The sequence below is a fragment of the Coregonus clupeaformis genome, chromosome 27, assembly GCF_020615455.1.
Source record: "Coregonus clupeaformis isolate EN_2021a chromosome 27, ASM2061545v1, whole genome shotgun sequence".
Taxonomy (NCBI): Eukaryota; Metazoa; Chordata; class Actinopteri; order Salmoniformes; family Salmonidae; genus Coregonus; species Coregonus clupeaformis.
This window is the reverse complement of record NC_059218.1, coordinates 50452669-50469264: the sequence shown is the minus strand read 5'-3', so window position 1 is coordinate 50469264 and position 16596 is coordinate 50452669. Positions and strand designations below refer to the sequence as shown.

Here is a 16596-nt window from a genome sequence, read left to right as displayed (position 1 = left end):
CAAAATTCTCAATACTGCTACTTGAAAGTCACTGTATTGTCTGCCATCTACTTACAGGAAAAATTCAGAGATATAGATATTCAGGATGTGTAGAAATGTGTACAAAATAAAGTGCAATGTAGAGAGAGAGAGAAAGAGAGAGAGAGAGAGAGAGAGAGAGAGAGAGGTGAGAGAGAGAGCGAGAGAGGTGTGTGTGTGAGAGAGAGAGAGAGAGAGAGAGAGAGAGAGAGAGAAAGGGGAGAGAGACAGAGAGAGAGTTGTGAGAGAGAGAGAGAGAGGGGGGAGAGAGAGAGAGGGGAGGGAGACAGAGAGAGAGCGAGAGGGGAGAGAGAGGGGGGGGGCAGAGAGAGAAATAGTTAGATACAAGAGAATATTAATTTCTTCCTCCCGTCACTGCATTCCATCTCTCCTCCTCAGTTTGTCTCCTCTCCACCTCTCCTCACCTCTCTGTTCCCCTCACTCATCTCCTCTCCCCCCTCCCCCTCTCTTCACCCCATCCCTCCTTCTATTTGCCCCTAACAGAAGTTAATTGGGGGAGGCAGCCCTCTTCTCCTGTTCCTCCCTTGAGGATTATGTCCTGCCTGATGCCCTTGGACCACACTTTACCTTCCTACCTCTCCAGACCTTACCTTACCTTACACACACACACACACAGGACCTTTAAGTTACCTCTCTCTAATCACTTCCTATTCAGCTCACATAAGACAAAGTGAATGTGTGGGTGTCAAACCAATAAAGTTAAGGGACTAACTTTGGGGGATAAACTTTTTTGAAGGTGAGAACTGTTACACTCTAGATGAAGACAATTAGGAAAAAGGAAACTTTGAGATGGATAAAGTATTTAAAGCAAAGTTAGATTAAAAGTACGAAAAGCATAGGAAGTAGTATTCATCAATTTAAATATTTAGGTTACAAAGAAGACAATCTTCTTATCTGGCAGACAGCGGAAATGTGTATTTTTGTTAAGTTATGTAAAGTTATGTTCAGTTAAGTCCCTCAGCTGCCAATATGTGGGTGGGTAGAACATCTGTCGATGTATACTGAATAAAAATATAAACGCAACATGCAACAATTTCAAAGATTTTACTGAGTTACAGTTCATATAAGGAAATCAGTCAATTGAAATACATTCATTAGGCCCTAATCTATGGATTTCACATGACTGGGAATACAGATACGCAGCTGTTGGTCACAGATACCTTTAAAAAAAGGTAGAGGCGTGGATCAGAAAACCAGTCAGTATCTGGTGTAACCACCATTTGCCTCATGCAGCGCAACACATCTCCTTCGCATATAATTGATCAGGCTATTGATTGTGGCCTGTGGAATGTTGTCCCACTCCTCTTCAATGGCTGTGCGAAGTTGTTGGATATTGGCGGGAACTGGAACAAACTGTCGTACACGCTGTCCATAGCATCCCAAACATGCTCAATGGGTGACATGTCAGGTGAGTATGCAGGCCATGGAAGAACTGGGACATTTTCAGCTTCCAGGAATTGTGTACAGATCCTTGAGACATGAGGCTGTGCATTACCATGCTGAAACATGAGATGAATGTTTCTTACTCTACAATGGCGCCGAAGGAGATGGCTGCCGTTTTACGGCTCCTAACCAATTGTGCTATTGTGTGTGTTTTTTCGCGTTATTTGTAACTTATTTTGTACATAATGTTTCTGCCACCGTCGCTTATGACCGAAAAGAGCTTCTGGATATCAGGACAGCAATTACTCAACTCGTACTGGACGAATATTTTTTCTTTAACGAGTCAGATGCAAAGGATTTTCTTCAGACACCCGACAAGGCCCAAATCCCAGTCACTTCCATGAGAAAGAGACGGAGATATCGGGGACGTAGGTCGGGGTGCCTTGTAAGGATCCGACGGCGAATGCGTAATCTGCCTCTACCATCAGTCCTATTAGCCAACGTACAATCATTGGATAACAAAATAGATGAACTAAGATCACGGATATCCTACCAATGGGACATTAAAAACTGTAATATCTTATGTTTCACCGACTCGTGGCTGAACGACGACATGGATAACATACAGTGGCTTGCGAAAGTATTCACCCCCATTGGCATTTTTCCTATTTTGTTGCCTTACAACCTGGAATTAAAATGGATTTTTGGGGGGTTTGTATCATTTTAGTTACACAACATGCCTACCACTTTGAAGATGCAAAATATTTTTTATTGTGAAACAAAAAAGAAATAAAACAAAAAAACTGAAAACTTGAGCGTACATAACTATTCACCACCTCAAAAGTCAATACTTTGTAGAGCCACCTTTTGCAGCAATTACAGCTGCAAGTCTCTTGGGGTATGTCTCTATATAAGCTTGGCACATCTAGCCACTGGGATCTTTGCCCATTCTTCAAGGCAAAACTGCTCCAGCTCCTTCAAGTTGGATGGGTTCCACTGGTGTACAGCAATCTTTAAGTCATACCACAGATTCTCAATTGGATTGAGGTCTGGGCTTTGACTAGGCCATTCCAAGACATTTAAATGTTTCCCCTTAAACCACTCGAGTGTTGCTTTAGCAGTATGCTTAGGGTCATTGTCCTGCTGGAAGGTGAACCTCCGACCCAGTCTCAAATCTCTGGAAGACTGAAACAGGTTTCCCTCAAGAATTTCTCTGTATTTAGCACCATCCATCATTCCTTCAATTCTGACCAGTTTCCCAGTCCCTGCCGATGAAAAAAAATGTGTACGGCTTAAAGTGGTCCTATGGACAGATACTCCAATCTCCGCTGTGGAGCTTTGCAGCTCTTTCAGGTTATCTTTGGTCTCTTTGTTGCCTCTGATTAATGCCCTCCTTGCCTGGTCCATGAGTTTTGTTGGGCGGCCCTCTCTTGGCAGGTTTGTTGTGGTGCCATATTCTTTTTATTTTTTTATAATTTAATGGTGATGATTTAATGGTGCTCCGTGGGATGTTCAAAGTTTCGGATATTTTTTTATAAACCAACCCTGATCTGTACTTCTCCACAACTTTGTCCCTGACCAGTTTGGAGAGCTCCTTGGTCTTCATGGTGCCGCTTGCTTGGTGGTTCCCCTTGCTTAGTGGTGTTGCAGACTCTGGGGCCTTTCAGAACAGGTGTATATATACTGAGATCATGTGACAGATCATGTGACACTTAGATTGCACACAGGTGGACTTTATTTAACTAATTATGTGACTTCTGAAGGTAATTGGTTGCACCAGATCTTATTTAGGGGCTTCATAGCAAAGGGGGTGAAAACATATGCACGCACCATTTTTCAGTTATTTATTTATTATAATTTTCTGAAACAAGTTATTTTTTTCATTTCACTTCACCAATTTGGACTATTTTGTGTATGTCCATTACATGAAATCCAAAATAAAAATCCATTTAAATTACAGGTTGTAATGCAAAATAGGAAAAACGCCAAGGGGTTACTTTTGCAAGGCACTGTACAGCTGGCGGGATATTCGCTGCATCAGCAAGATAGAACAGTGCGTCCGGTAAGACAAGGGGTGGCGGTCTGTGTATATTTGTAAACAACAGCTGGTGCACAAAATCTAATAAGAAGGAAGTCTCAAGGTTTTGCTAGCCTGAGGTAGAGTATCATGACAAGCTGTAGACCACACTATTTACCAAGAGAGTTGTTATCAATTTATTTCGAAGCAGTCTATTTACCACCACAAACCGATGGTGGTAATAAGACCGCACTCAATGAGCTGTATAAGGCCATAAGCAAACAGGAAAACGCTCATCCAGAGGTGGCGCTCCTAGTGGCTGGGGACTTTAATGCAGGGAAACTTAAATCCGTTTTACCTCATTTCTACCAGCATGTTAAATGTGCTCTAGACCACCTTTACTCCACACACAGAGATGCGTACAAAGCTCTCCCTCGCCCTCCATTTGGCAAATCTGACCATAACTCTATCCTCCTGATTCCTGCTTACAAGCAAAAACTAAAGCAGGAAGCACCAGTGACTCGGTCAATAAAGAAGTGGTCAGATGACGCAGATGCTAAGATACAGGACTGTTTTGCCAGCACAGACTGGAATATGTTCCGGGACTCTTCCGATGGCATTGAGGAGTACACCACATTGGTCACTGGCTTCATCAATAAGTGCATCAATGACGTCGTCCCCACAGTGAAGGTACGTACATACCCCAACCAGAAGCCATGGATTACAGGCAACATCCGCACTGAGCTAAAGGATAGAGCTGCCGCTTTCAAGGAGTGGAACTCTAACCCGGACGCTTATAATAATTCCCGCTATGGCCTCCTATGAACCATCAAACAGGTAAAGCGTCAATACAGGACTAAGATTGAATCGTACTACACCTGATCCGATGCTCGTCGGATGTGGCAAGGCTTGCAAACTATTACAGACTACAAAGGGAAGCACAGATGCGAGCTGCCCAGTGACACGAGCCTGCTAGGTTAGCTAAATTACTTCTGTGTTCGCTTCTAGGCAAGCATGAGTTTATCAGCTGTTCCGGACGACTGTGTGATCACGTTCTCCGTAGCCGATGTGAGTAAGACCTTTAAACAGGTCAACATTCACAAGGCCGCAGGGCCAGACGGATTAGAACACTAAGGTAACCTGCTTAAATGACTACCGACCCGTAGCACTCAACGTCTGTAGACATGAAGTGCTTTGAAAGGCTGGTCATGGCTCATATCTACACCATTATCCCAGAAACCCTTCACCCACTCCAATTTGCATACAGCCCCAACAGATCCACAGATGACGCAATCTCAATTGCGCTCCACACTGCCCTTTCCCACCTGGACAAAAGGAACACCTACGTGAGAATGCTATTCATTGACTACAGCTCAGCGCTCAACACCATAGTGCCCACAAATCTCATCACTAAGCTAAGGACCCTGGGACTAAACACCTCTCGCTGAAACTGGATCCTGGACTTCCTGACGGGCCACCCCCAGGTGGTAAGGGTAGGTAACAACACATCTGCCACGCTGATCCTCAACACGGGGTCCCCTCAGGGGTGCGTGCTCAGTCCCCTCCTGTACTCCCTGTTCACCCATGACTGCATGGCCAGGCACGATTCCTATACCATCATTAAGTTTGCCGATGACACAACAGTGGTAGGTATGATCACCGACAACGATTAGACAGCCTATAGGGAGGAGGTCAGAGACCTGGCCGTGTGGTGCCAGGATAACAACCTCTCCCTCAACGTGACCAAGACAAAGGAGATTATTGTGGATTGAAGAAAAAAAAGAGGACTGAGCACGCCCCCATTCTCATCGACAGGGCTGTAGTGGAACAGGTTGAGAGCTTCAAGTTCCTTGGTGTCCACATCACCAACAAACTATCATGGTCCAAACACACCAAGACAGTCGTGAAGAGGGCACGACAAAGCCTATTTCCCCTCAGGGGACTGAAAAGATTTGGCATGGGTCCTCAGATCCTCAAAAGGTTCTACAGCTGCACCATCGAGAGCATCCTGTCTGGTTGCATCACTGCCTGGTATGGCAACTGCTCGGCCTCCGACCGCAAGGCACTACAGAGTACATCACTGGGGCTAAGCTTCCTGCCATCCAGGACCTTTATACCAGATGGTGTCAGAGGAAGGCCCTAAAAAATTGTCAAAGACTCCAGCCACCCTAGTCATAGACTGTTCTCTCTGCTACCGCATGGTAAGACTATTTGCAGGTCTACACCTGTTGTATTCGGCGCATGTGACAAATAAAATTTGATTTGATTTGATGGCGGCGGATGAATGGCACGACAATGGGCCTCAGGATCTCGTCACGGTATCTCTGTGCATTCAAATTGCAATTGTGTTTGTTGTCCATAGCTTATGCCTGCCCATACCATAACCCCACCGCCACCATGGGGCACTCTGTTCAGAACGTGTTGAGCTTCCTGAGGTGGTTTCTGACAGTTTTTGCAGAAATTCTTAGGTTGTGCAAACCTAAAGTTTCATCAGCTGTCCGGGTTGTTTTTCTCATCCCGCAGGGGAAGAAAACGGATGTGGAGGTCCTGGAGCTGGCGTGCGTGTGGTCTGCGGTTGTGAGACCATTTGGACATACTGCCAAATTCTCTACAACAACGTTGGAGGCGGCTTATGATAGAGAAATGAACATTCTCTGGCAACAGCTCTCGTGGACATTCCTGCAGTCAGCTTGCCAATTCCCTCAGAAACTTGACACTGTGTTGTGTGACAAAACTGCACATTTTAGAGTGGCCTTTTATTGTCACGACTTCCTCCGAAGCTGCCTCCCCTCCTTGTTCGGCGTTCGTCGTCACCGGCCTTCTAGCCACTGCCGCTCCATATCTCATCATTCCATTTATCTTGTCTTGTCAATTACACACACCTGGTTCATATTCCCCTTGTTAGTATGTGTTTAAGTGTTCCCTCTGCCCCCCTTGTCCTTGTGGGAGGATTAGTAGCTCGGTTGAGCTCAGTATTTTGTATTGCCGGGGTATTTTCCCCGTGTGCATGTTTGTTCCAGTGCGCCTGTTTTGCGCACTGGACTGGTTACGCTGGATTACGGAAGAAACTCTGTATACTGTGATTTACCCTCCTGCGTCTGACTCCTTCAAATCACGCATCACATTTATTGTCCACAGCACTAAGGACAATGTAATGATCATGCTGTATAAACAGCTTCTTGATATGCCACACCTGTCAGCTGGCTGGATTATCTTGACAAAGGAGAAATGCTCACTAACAGGGATGTAAACTAATTGTGCACCAAATTTGAGAGAAAAAAGCTTTTTGTGCGTCCAGAACATTTCGGAGATCTTTTTTTTTTAAGCTCATGAAACACTTTACATGTTGCGTTTATTATTTTTGTTCGGTATATAATGAGTAAAACTGCTCCCAGAGCTGTGGATGTATAGGACCAGGGACCATAACCACATCTCAGAGTAGGAGTGCTGATCTAGGATCTACATTATTCATTATGATTTAAACGTGAAAACTGATCCTAGACCAGCACTCCTAGATGTGTCATTACCTTTTTTCCCCCATTTCCCTTTTCCTTTTTGCTGAGGGTCCGCGCTACAGAAGGCTAATACTGCACCAGTGCACTACTTTTGTGAAAAACTTTAGTTAATGTAGATTTCATTATTTTTCTCTCTCTGATGAGTCTTTGTGTCTGTCTGTCTGTCTGTGTGTTGTGTTCCTCTCTTATGTATGAGACAGCATAGCAGATTAAACAGTATAATATCCCTGAGGTCACCAACATTAATGGTCTCTCCATCATCTCCCTCTCTCTTTATCTCTCTCTCTTTCTTTCGCTCTTCCTCTCTCTCTCGCTCTCCATCACCTGGTATTGTAGATGTTGTTTACGCTGGTAATGGGTCTTGTTCTCTCTCTGCCTTTCATTCTCTTCCTGTCTGTTCTCTCTTCCTCTCTCTCTGTTCTCTCTCTCTCTGTTCTCTCCCCCTGTTCTCTCTTCCTCTCTCTCTGCTCTCTCTCTGTTATCTCTGTTCTCTCTTTCTTTTCTCTCCCTCTGTTCTCTCTTCCTCTCTCTCTGTTCTCTCTCTCTGTTCTCTCTCTCTCTGTTCTCTCCCTCTGTTCTCTCTTCCTCTCGGTTCTCTCTCTGTTCTCTCTTTCTGTTCTCTCTCTGTTATCTCTCTCTCTGTTCTCTCCCTCTGTTCTCTCTTCCTCTCTCTCTGCTCTCTCTCTCTGTTATCTCTGTTCTCTCTTTCTTTTCTCTCCCTCTGTTCTCTCTTCCTCTCTCTGTTCTCTCTCTCTGTTCTCTCTCTCTCTCTGTTCTCTCCCTCTGTTCTCTCTTCCTCTCGGTTCTCTGTCTGTTCTCTCTTTCTGTTCTCTCCCTCTGTTCTCTCTTCCTCTCTCTCTGTTCTCTCCTTCTGTTATCTCTGTTCTCTCTTTCTTTTCTCTCCCTCTGTTCTCTCTTCCTCTCTCTCTGTTCTCTCTTTCTGTTCTCTCCCTCTGTTCTCTCTTCCTCTCGGTTCTCTGTCTGTTCTCTCTTTCTGTTCTCTCTCTGTTCTCTCCCTCTGTTCTCTCTTCCTCTCTCTCTGCTCTCTCTCTGTTATCTCTGTTCTCTCTTTCTGTTCTCTCCCTCTGTTCTCTCTTCCTCTCTGTTCTCTCTTCCTCTCTCTATGTTCTCTCTCTCTCTGTTCTCTCTGTTCTCTCTGTTCTCTCCCTCTGTTCTCTCTTCCTCTCGGTTCTCTGTCTGTTCTCTCTTTCTGTTCTCTCTCTGTTCTCTCTCTGTTCTCTCCCTCTGTCCTCTCTGTTCTCTCTTTCTCTCTGTTCTCTCTCTCGGTCCTCTGTTCTCTCTCTCTGTTCTCTATCTCTGTTCTCTCTCTCTCTGTTCTCTTTGTTCTCTCTGTTCTCTCTTTATGTTATCTCTCTGTTCTCTCTCTATGTTCTTTCTATTTCTTCTCTCTCTCTCTTCACTCTCTCTCTGTTCTCTCTCTGTGTTCTATCTCTCTCTGTTCTCTCTCTCTGTTCTATCTCTTTCTGTTTACACCTTCACTATTACAATGGAACGTTTTGTCCAGGAAGTTGTCTAGAATGGATTGAATTTGTTGTTTCCTAATTGTTTTTTGGTAGGTTTCAACGCTACTTTCCTTCCATCTATAGCATTTCTTAATATTATTCAGTTCCTTTGGCTTTGATGCCTCATGATTGAGTATTGCTCTGTTCAAGTAGACTGTGATTTTACTGTGGTCTGATAGGGGTGTCAGTGGGCTGACTGTGAACGCTCTGAGAGACTCTGGGTTGAGGTCAGTGATAAAGTAGTCTACAGTACTACTGCCAAGAGATGAGCTATAGGTGTACCTACCATAGGAGTCCCCTCGAAGCCTACCATTGACTATGTACATACCCAGTGTGCGACAGAGCTGCAGAGTCGTGACCCGTTTTTTGTTGGTTATGTTGTCGTAGTTGTGCCTAGGGGGGCATATGGGGGAGGGAATGCTGTCACCTCAGGTAGGTGTTTGTCCTCCCTGTGTGCTGAGGGTGTCAGGTTCTTGTCCAGTTCTGGCATTTAGGTCGCCACAGACTAGTACATGTCCCTGGGTCTGGAAATGATTGATTTCCCCCTCCAGGATGGAGAAACTGTCTTCATTCAAGTATGGGGATTCTAGTGGGGGATATAGGTAGCACACAGGAGGACATTTTTCTCAGTTGAGATAATTTCATTTTGAATTTCTAACCAAATGTAAAATGTTCCTGTTTTGATTAATTTAATAGAGTGAGTTAGGTCTGCTCTATACCAAATTAGCATACCCCCTGAGTCCCTTCCCTGTTTCACACCTGGTAGTTTGGTGGATGGGACTACCAGCTCTCTGTAACCTAGAGGGCAACCAGTGGGTCCGTCTCCTCTATACCATGTTTCTTGTAGGATGACAATGTCTGTATTTCCGATTTCTTTGGTGAAGTCCAGATTCCTGCTCTTTAGGCCAAAGGCAGATGACCTCAGGCCTTGGATATTCCAGGATGAAATAGTGAAGGCTTTGTGTTCCATAAAGTGTCTGTTGTTGGTTGTGTGGTTTGGCCTCAGGCCAGTAATTGTGAGCAGAGCCTGCTGAGCATCTGGTACATGCCATTGGCTTGGGCTAGTGTAAGAGTGGGTGTTGGGCCTGTTTGCCTGCTCACAGCCTGGGCGTATGTGTGACTTTCATGTTGAGGCCCTCTTTGTGGGAGTGGGGGGCTTGGGGTGGGTAGGAGGGGGCATAGGTCTGATCTTAGGGGGCCTAAATGGTGTGTGGGCATGGTTGACTTGGGGGGAGTTAATTGGTGGGGGTGGGGGGTGTAGATGTGGTTGATGGTGCTGTGGTCTGGATGTAGGTCCTCTCTGCGGGGGTCCTCTATGTGTAGGTCCTGGGGGGGTCCCGCAGGTCTGGGAGAGTCTCTTGCTGGTCTGGGCGGGGTGTCTGTTGATCTGTTGCTCCTGTGTGAGGTGTTGGGTCTGCGGTTGAGGGCGATATCCTTTAGGGTCCGGGCGAAGGTGGGCACTGCTGCCTTGTATAGGTGGACCTGGTCATAAAGGCTGTTCACGTCCAGGGTGGAGTGGTGGGTCAGGTAGACATTTGGTTTTGATGCACAGTCACGGGAAATACTTGCGTTTACCCGCTGTATGGTAGCAGGGTGGAAGTATTTTCGTGGTAACAGGGTTGAGATAACCACTTGTGCGTTGGGGAAAGTAGAAGAAGCTTTTTCTATCAATCCCTTGAGTGATGTGGCCACCCTTTCCTGCTGTGTTCTCAGGTCGTTTGTGCCTGTGTGTATTATTATGTGGCTGGGTGATCCTAGTCGGTCCTCAGACAGAAGGTCTAGGGCGCGCTGGGTGTTTGGACACCAGAGTTTAGACACTGTGTGTTTTGGAAAAAGTTTATTTTCTTGTATGTATTTCCCATTTGAGTCCATAAGAGTACAATCTGTGGCTTGTGTATGTCCTCAGTGGGTGTGGGGGGGTCGTCATGAGGGCTATCAGGGTGTCTGACTGGGGGGTTGCTCAGAGGGGTTGGGATCCCCTGGGCTTGGGGTTCTTCATTTGTTTGTCTGGGTGTGATGTCGAGGCTATGGTCAGGGTCTAGGGTGTACTGTTCTGCTGCGGTGTCGAGACTTTGGCCAGGATCTGAGGTGGGCTGTTCTGCTGGCTTCTCTGCGGGGGTGGCCAGCTCTCTAATGGGTTGTTCTATGTCACCCGTCATCGTTCTCACCTTCTCCTCCAGCACTCTGATCCTCTCCTCTAGTGCTCTGTTCTTCTCCTGCTCCTGCTCTTTCTCCTGTTGATGTTGTCTCACCACAGTCCAGAGTGCAGACATGTCTCTCTCTACCTCCAGCTCTCCAGGTCTAGTTAAGGGGGTGTTGTTGTGCTGGACTGTTGTCTGGGTCTGTGCTGACTGGAGTGTGTTCACCTGCTGTTCCAGCTCCACCTGCCTTACCTCCAGCTGGGTGAATTTATCCTTCATTTCAATGAGGGAGTAGTACTCTGTGCTGGGAAGTTGGCTTTCTGCTTGGGGTTGCTCTGTGGGGTTATTTAATGAAGAGGTCTGGTCTGACCCGCTCGGGGTGGGGGTATCTTTCTCAAGGGAGAGCTTCTCCTGCTGAGCTATTTCTTTGATTAGGTGAAAGTCCAGCTGGAACTGTTTGGTGTTGCCTTGAACCAAAACGGTTCCAGATTTATAGAGATTAATATTAGACGACAGAGTCCTCGTTGTCCAGTATCCTGAGTTTCCACCGTCAGCTACACCCCCCTCTTAACAGAGGGGTAGTGTGCTAGTATAGCACTGTGCCATGCCAGGGGGATGGTCTGTGTGGAAGATAAGGTTGCTTATGTTCCCATTTTTATACAAATCAGCAAAAGTGTCTCCTGCTTCCCCAAAAGAAGTTTCAATTTGTACTCTTTTCGTGTCTTGTCGTTTTTTACATTCAGAGGGTACTGTATTTTAATGACCTCTGAACAGTGGGGGGGTGCTTCTAAGGCCTCTCCATTTGGTTGGGGTAGACTGTACGACTCTCCTGCTATTGTTGGGCTCAAGGGCTTTGACACCTCTCACTTCACACGTCAGTGCTAATTGAAATTGTATCTCTTTGTACAAGCAAGCTTAAGCTTGGTAGCCTTAGCATTCAGTCCTTATAAAATAAAATATATCATTGTAATGTATTTTTCTTCTTGGTTTTTGAAAGTGAAAAATAGCTTCATACTAAACATTACTCACTCAGTTCCAGGTTGGATGGTGTTTTCAGGTTTCTGTTTGTTTTCCAGAGCATTTGCTGTATAGTTTGAGAATAGTAATCCTTGGTAGTAGAAAGCTTTCCAGATAATTCCGTCCAAAATCAGGTTGTAGGTTTGGAGTTTTGGTTTGGAATGAAGGTTATGTTGTGGAGGGTAGCATCCTGTATATGTCCCTGCCAAAACATCCTACTTTATCTAACTCTAAATCTATATTTTTTGTTAAAAATGCAGGAGCAATGTCTTTGAGCTCTCTCTCTCTCCCTCCCTCCCTCTCTAGGCAGATGGATGTTGATCCCTCTCTCCAGAGCGGCGGTGAATAAACGAGGGACACTGAAGAGGAGAGAGATAGCAGAGGAGGAAGCTGCAGCAGGACAAGAGAGCATTATGGATCCGGATGTGGTAAGTGGCTTTTATCGTTACCATTAAACACTGATCTAGGATCAGATTACCTGTCACTCAATATAACCTTGACCATTAGGGTGGGGGGAAATATAGCTGACCCTGTATCATAATAATATGCCATTTAGCAGATGCTTTTATCCAAAGCGACTTACAGTCATGCGTGCATACATTTTTGTTTATGGGTGGTCCCGGGGATCGAACCCACTACCTTGGCGTTACAAGCACCGTGCTCTACCAGCTGAGCTACAGAGGATCACATCAGTGGTTGGATGAGGGGGGTAACTTGTGTCTACTCAGTAGCTGAGGCCCACTCTAGATACCCACTTGATATGGACTTCTCAATGGACAGCCAATGGTGGAACCAATAGGATCTTCAAGTGACTTGGTATCGTTGCATGGAGGCATCGCCATCAGAGTGCAGGAGGCGCCACACACACCACGGTCGCTACACTGTACCAAGGAGTGCTGTGTCGAGTGGGGTCACGTCCGGGGTCACGTCCGGGGTCTTTTGAAAAAGCTTCAAGATTATCATTAATTTCTTGAAAACGTTTCAGATGTAAACTATATTCCTGTATTGGTTTAGTCATACCCGATGCCTTCTAAGACACATCGGCAAAAGCACAAAAATATATAATAATTAGACTTTACTGCTCTAATTACGTTGGTAACAAGTTTATAACAACAATAAGGCACCTCGAGGGTTTGTGGTATATCGGCAAATATACCACGACTAAGGGCTGTATCCAGGCTGTACTCCGCTTCGCGTCGTGCCTAAGAACAACCCTTAGCCTTGGTATATTTGCCGTTATACCACACCCCCTCGAGCTTATTGATTCATTAGAACCTGCCACCTAATTTGATTAGGTCGCTACGACAACTGTATGTCATCACTGAGACAGGAAGGTTTAATGACTGTCTATCATTGTGATACAGACTTCATATTGATAGAGACATCAGACTATCAGTTTGTGACGCTGTCGGAGAGAGAGAGATAAAGACAGGAGAGGGGGGAGGAGGGAGAGAGAGAGGGGGGGGGGGAGCGAGAGAGAGAGAGAGAGGGGGGGAGCGAGAGAGAGAGAGAGAAAGAGAGAAGGGGGGGGCGAGAGAGAATTAGACACACATGAATGAATATCCAGTGATTAATGATACCATAACAGCTTGATGAATCATGGTCATCATTAAGCTATGGCCCCAAGGTTGGCTCTCTCTGTCTCCCTGTCTGTGTCTATATCTCCCTATATGGTCCTCTACCTCTCTCTCTCTCCCTCTACCTCTCTCTCTCTCTCTGTCTCCCTGTCTGTGTCTATCTCTCCCTATATGGTCCTCTACCTCTCTCCCTCTACCTCTCTCTCTCTCTCTCTCTCTCCCTCTCTCTCGCCTTCTCTCCCTCTCTCGCTCTCGCTCTCTCCCTCTCTCTCCCTCTCTCTCTCCCTCTCTCTCTCTCCCTCTCTCTCTCCTTCTCTCCCTCTCCCTCTCTTGCTCTTTTTCTCTCTCGCTCCCTCTATCTCTCCCTCTCTCTCTCCCTCTATCTTTCTCTACCTCTCACTCTCCCTCTCTCTCCCCCTCTCTATCTCTCTCCCTCTTTCTCTCCTTCTCTCTCTCCCTCTCTCTCTCTCTCTCTCTCTCTCTCTCTCTCTCTCTCTCTCTCTCTCTCTCTCTCTCTCTCTCTCTCTCACTCTCCCTCTCTCTCCCTCTCTATGTCTCTCTCTCTTTCTCTGTCTCTGTCTCCATCTCTCTCTCCCTCCATTCATTGTCTCTTTCTGTGTAGTTTTGTTCCCTTCTTATCTATTTAGTTTAATATATATCTTAAATGGCCACATTTTCATGAGTTTGACAATGCACATTTGAGGCTTATTCTTAGCCTGCTAAACAAGCAATACGGAAGTTAAATTGACTTCACTTGCACATTGTATAACTTTAGTACAGCCCGTAGATCTCTTCCTGTTTAGTTTTGTTCCATTCTTATCCATTTGATTTAATATATATCTTGAATAGTTTAGTGCTGTTCTCTTGATATCTATTTGATTTAATATATATCTTGAATAGTTTAGTGCTGTTCTCTTGATATCTATTTGAGTTAATATATATCTTGAATAGTTTAGTGCTGTTCTCTTGATATCTATTTGATTTAATATATATCTTGAATAGTTTAGTGATGTTCTCTTGAGATCTATTTGATTAAATATATATATTGAATAGTTTAGTGCTGTTCTCTTGATATCTATTTGATTTAATATATATCTTGAATAGTTTAGTGATGTTCTCTTGAGATCTATTTGATTAAATATATATATTGAATAGTTTAGTGCTGTTCTCTTGATATCTATTTGAGTTAATATATATCTTGAATAGTTTAGTGCTGTTCTCTTGATATCTATTTGATTTAATATATATATTGAATAGTTTAGTGCTGTTCTCTTGATATCTATTTGATTTAATATATATATTGAATAGTTTAGTGCTGTTCTCTTGATATCTATTTGATTTAATATATATATTGAATAGTTTAGTGCTGTTCTCTTGATATCTATTTGATATTATCTATCCTGCTGTTGTACTGAAGTAGGGCTCTGGCAGTCTGGGACGTATTGTCTGAACAACACCAGGGCTGCTTCTCAATATGCACACTATTCCCTATAAAGTGCACTACTTTTGATCAGGGCCCATAGGGGTCTACATGAAATAGGGTCCCATTTGGGATGCAGCCCATATAAGCAAAGTGTATCCCATTAATGTAGCCATTTCATTATCATAAGCCTCCCGAACTGCATTAGTTTTATAGGCTGGGAAACAGCATTCAAGGCTGTAGGCTGTTTATCATACACACACACACACACACACACACACACACACACACACACACACACAGTCTTGTATAACTAACCTTGTGGGGGGACACAATTCAGTCCCTTTCAAAATCCTATTTTTCCTAACCCCTAACCCTAACCCTAACCCTTACCCTATCCTTAACCCTAATCCTAATTCTAACCCTAACACTAATTCTAACCTTAACCCTAAACACACTAGAAATAGAATTTGACCTTTTGGGGACTAACCAAATGTCCCCAGTTGGTCAAATGTTTGTTTGTTTACTATTCTTGTGGGGACTTCTGGTCCCCACAAGTATAGTTAAACACGTCCCACACACACACACACACACACACACACACACACACACACACACACACACACACACACACACACACACACACACAGTCAAACTCACTGTTGTATTTCCTATTCTCTAGAGCTTTCTGAACATGGAGAACAAGAACCGATGCTTCTTATCTGAAAGAGGAATGTAGCGAACGACACAACACAAGGGACACCATTGACCTTCTCACTGTGTCCTTGACATTGGACTTCTAAAGAAGACCTTACTGGAAAATAATTTTTTAGAAAACCACAATGGACTCTTCCTCCAAGACTTAGTTAGCCTGCTGAGCTAAAGCCTACACTCATTTTAGGGACGGGTTGAGAAGGGCTTTGGCCCCAGAACCCTCTGGTGCTCCACTTCAAGAGAACACTAAAACCACAATGAACATAAGAGTACTTCCAAATGGACCTTAACTGGAGTCTGGACTGTTCCTTTTGTGACCATAACGAGACAACACCACAACACTATTTTACCCTAGAACCCAGACCAAGCCAACCTCCAACTCTCTGAATGTCCTGATAGGACTTTCTAAGTGGACCTAATCTTGGACTATCCACAACTAGACAACACCTTTTAACCACCAACCAAGCCAATCGCAAGTATCCTGATGTCCTGTGGGCCTCCGGGTGGGTCCACTGCCCCCCTCTGGTGGTGACCGGGGAATAGTCCAGGTCCAGCCAGGACCTCAAGGACCTCCAGACCCTAGGGGACCATACCAGGATGGGAAGCCCAGGAGGAGTAGCCCTACTGGGGGGCTTCGGTTCTTCCACCACGCCCTCTCTAGAGGTAGGGGGCTGGATGGTCTGGCCAGGGGGGAATAACTCCACCTCCCGTGGACTAAACCAGAGTCTACCCTGGGGAGCCAGGGACGGGGGAGCGGACAGCAACCTGTCATCGGGATCACAGGCGGAGGCGGTGTTGCGAGCGTCGCCCATGAAGGTCAGTGTGTTTTTACTTCTGTTTTTATGTATTGTTTTTATTATTAATATTATTATTATTATTATTATTATTATTATTATTATGAATTGTTTATGCTGTTGCTACAGAATGTGCTATGCATAGAAAAACAATCACTACAATACCAGGTTAGGTATTTTGAGTGTACCCATTAGTTTACCAGTTATCTGCCATGGTCAGATGTTCAACGGCTGCTCTAGTCATTCTATTTCTATGGTGCTGTACAAATCAAGTTTGGTTGCATTTGAAGGAGAAGAACTGGCCGGCGCTTCTCATCCTAGTCATCATTGCACTGACGGTGGGCGGGAACATCCTGGTCATTCTGGCCGTCTCACTGGAGAAGAAGCTTCAGAACGCTACAAACTTCTTCCTGAGGTCCCTGGCCGTGGCAGACATGCTGGTGGGGATACTGGTGA

The 16596-nt window shown here is 45.1% G+C and overlaps 1 protein-coding gene across 4 annotated transcripts in view; it reads left to right on the top strand.

Annotated features, from left to right (window-relative positions):
* Positions 1 to 16596, top strand: part of LOC121554623 (5-hydroxytryptamine receptor 2C) — a 199392-nt gene that overhangs the window by 154655 nt on the left and 28141 nt on the right. For all 4 annotated transcript variants that reach the window (XM_041868274.2, XM_041868276.2, XM_041868275.2 and 1 more), the window contains 3 exons: positions 11942 to 12063; positions 15315 to 16162; positions 16431 to 16596. The exon at positions 16431 to 16596 is cut by the window's right edge and continues 30 nt beyond it. In XM_041868274.2, the coding sequence (XP_041724208.1) occupies positions 15944 to 16162; positions 16431 to 16596 (385 nt within the window). In that variant the 5' untranslated portion in view covers positions 11942 to 12063; positions 15315 to 15943. The remainder of the gene's footprint in view (positions 1 to 11941; positions 12064 to 15314; positions 16163 to 16430) is intronic.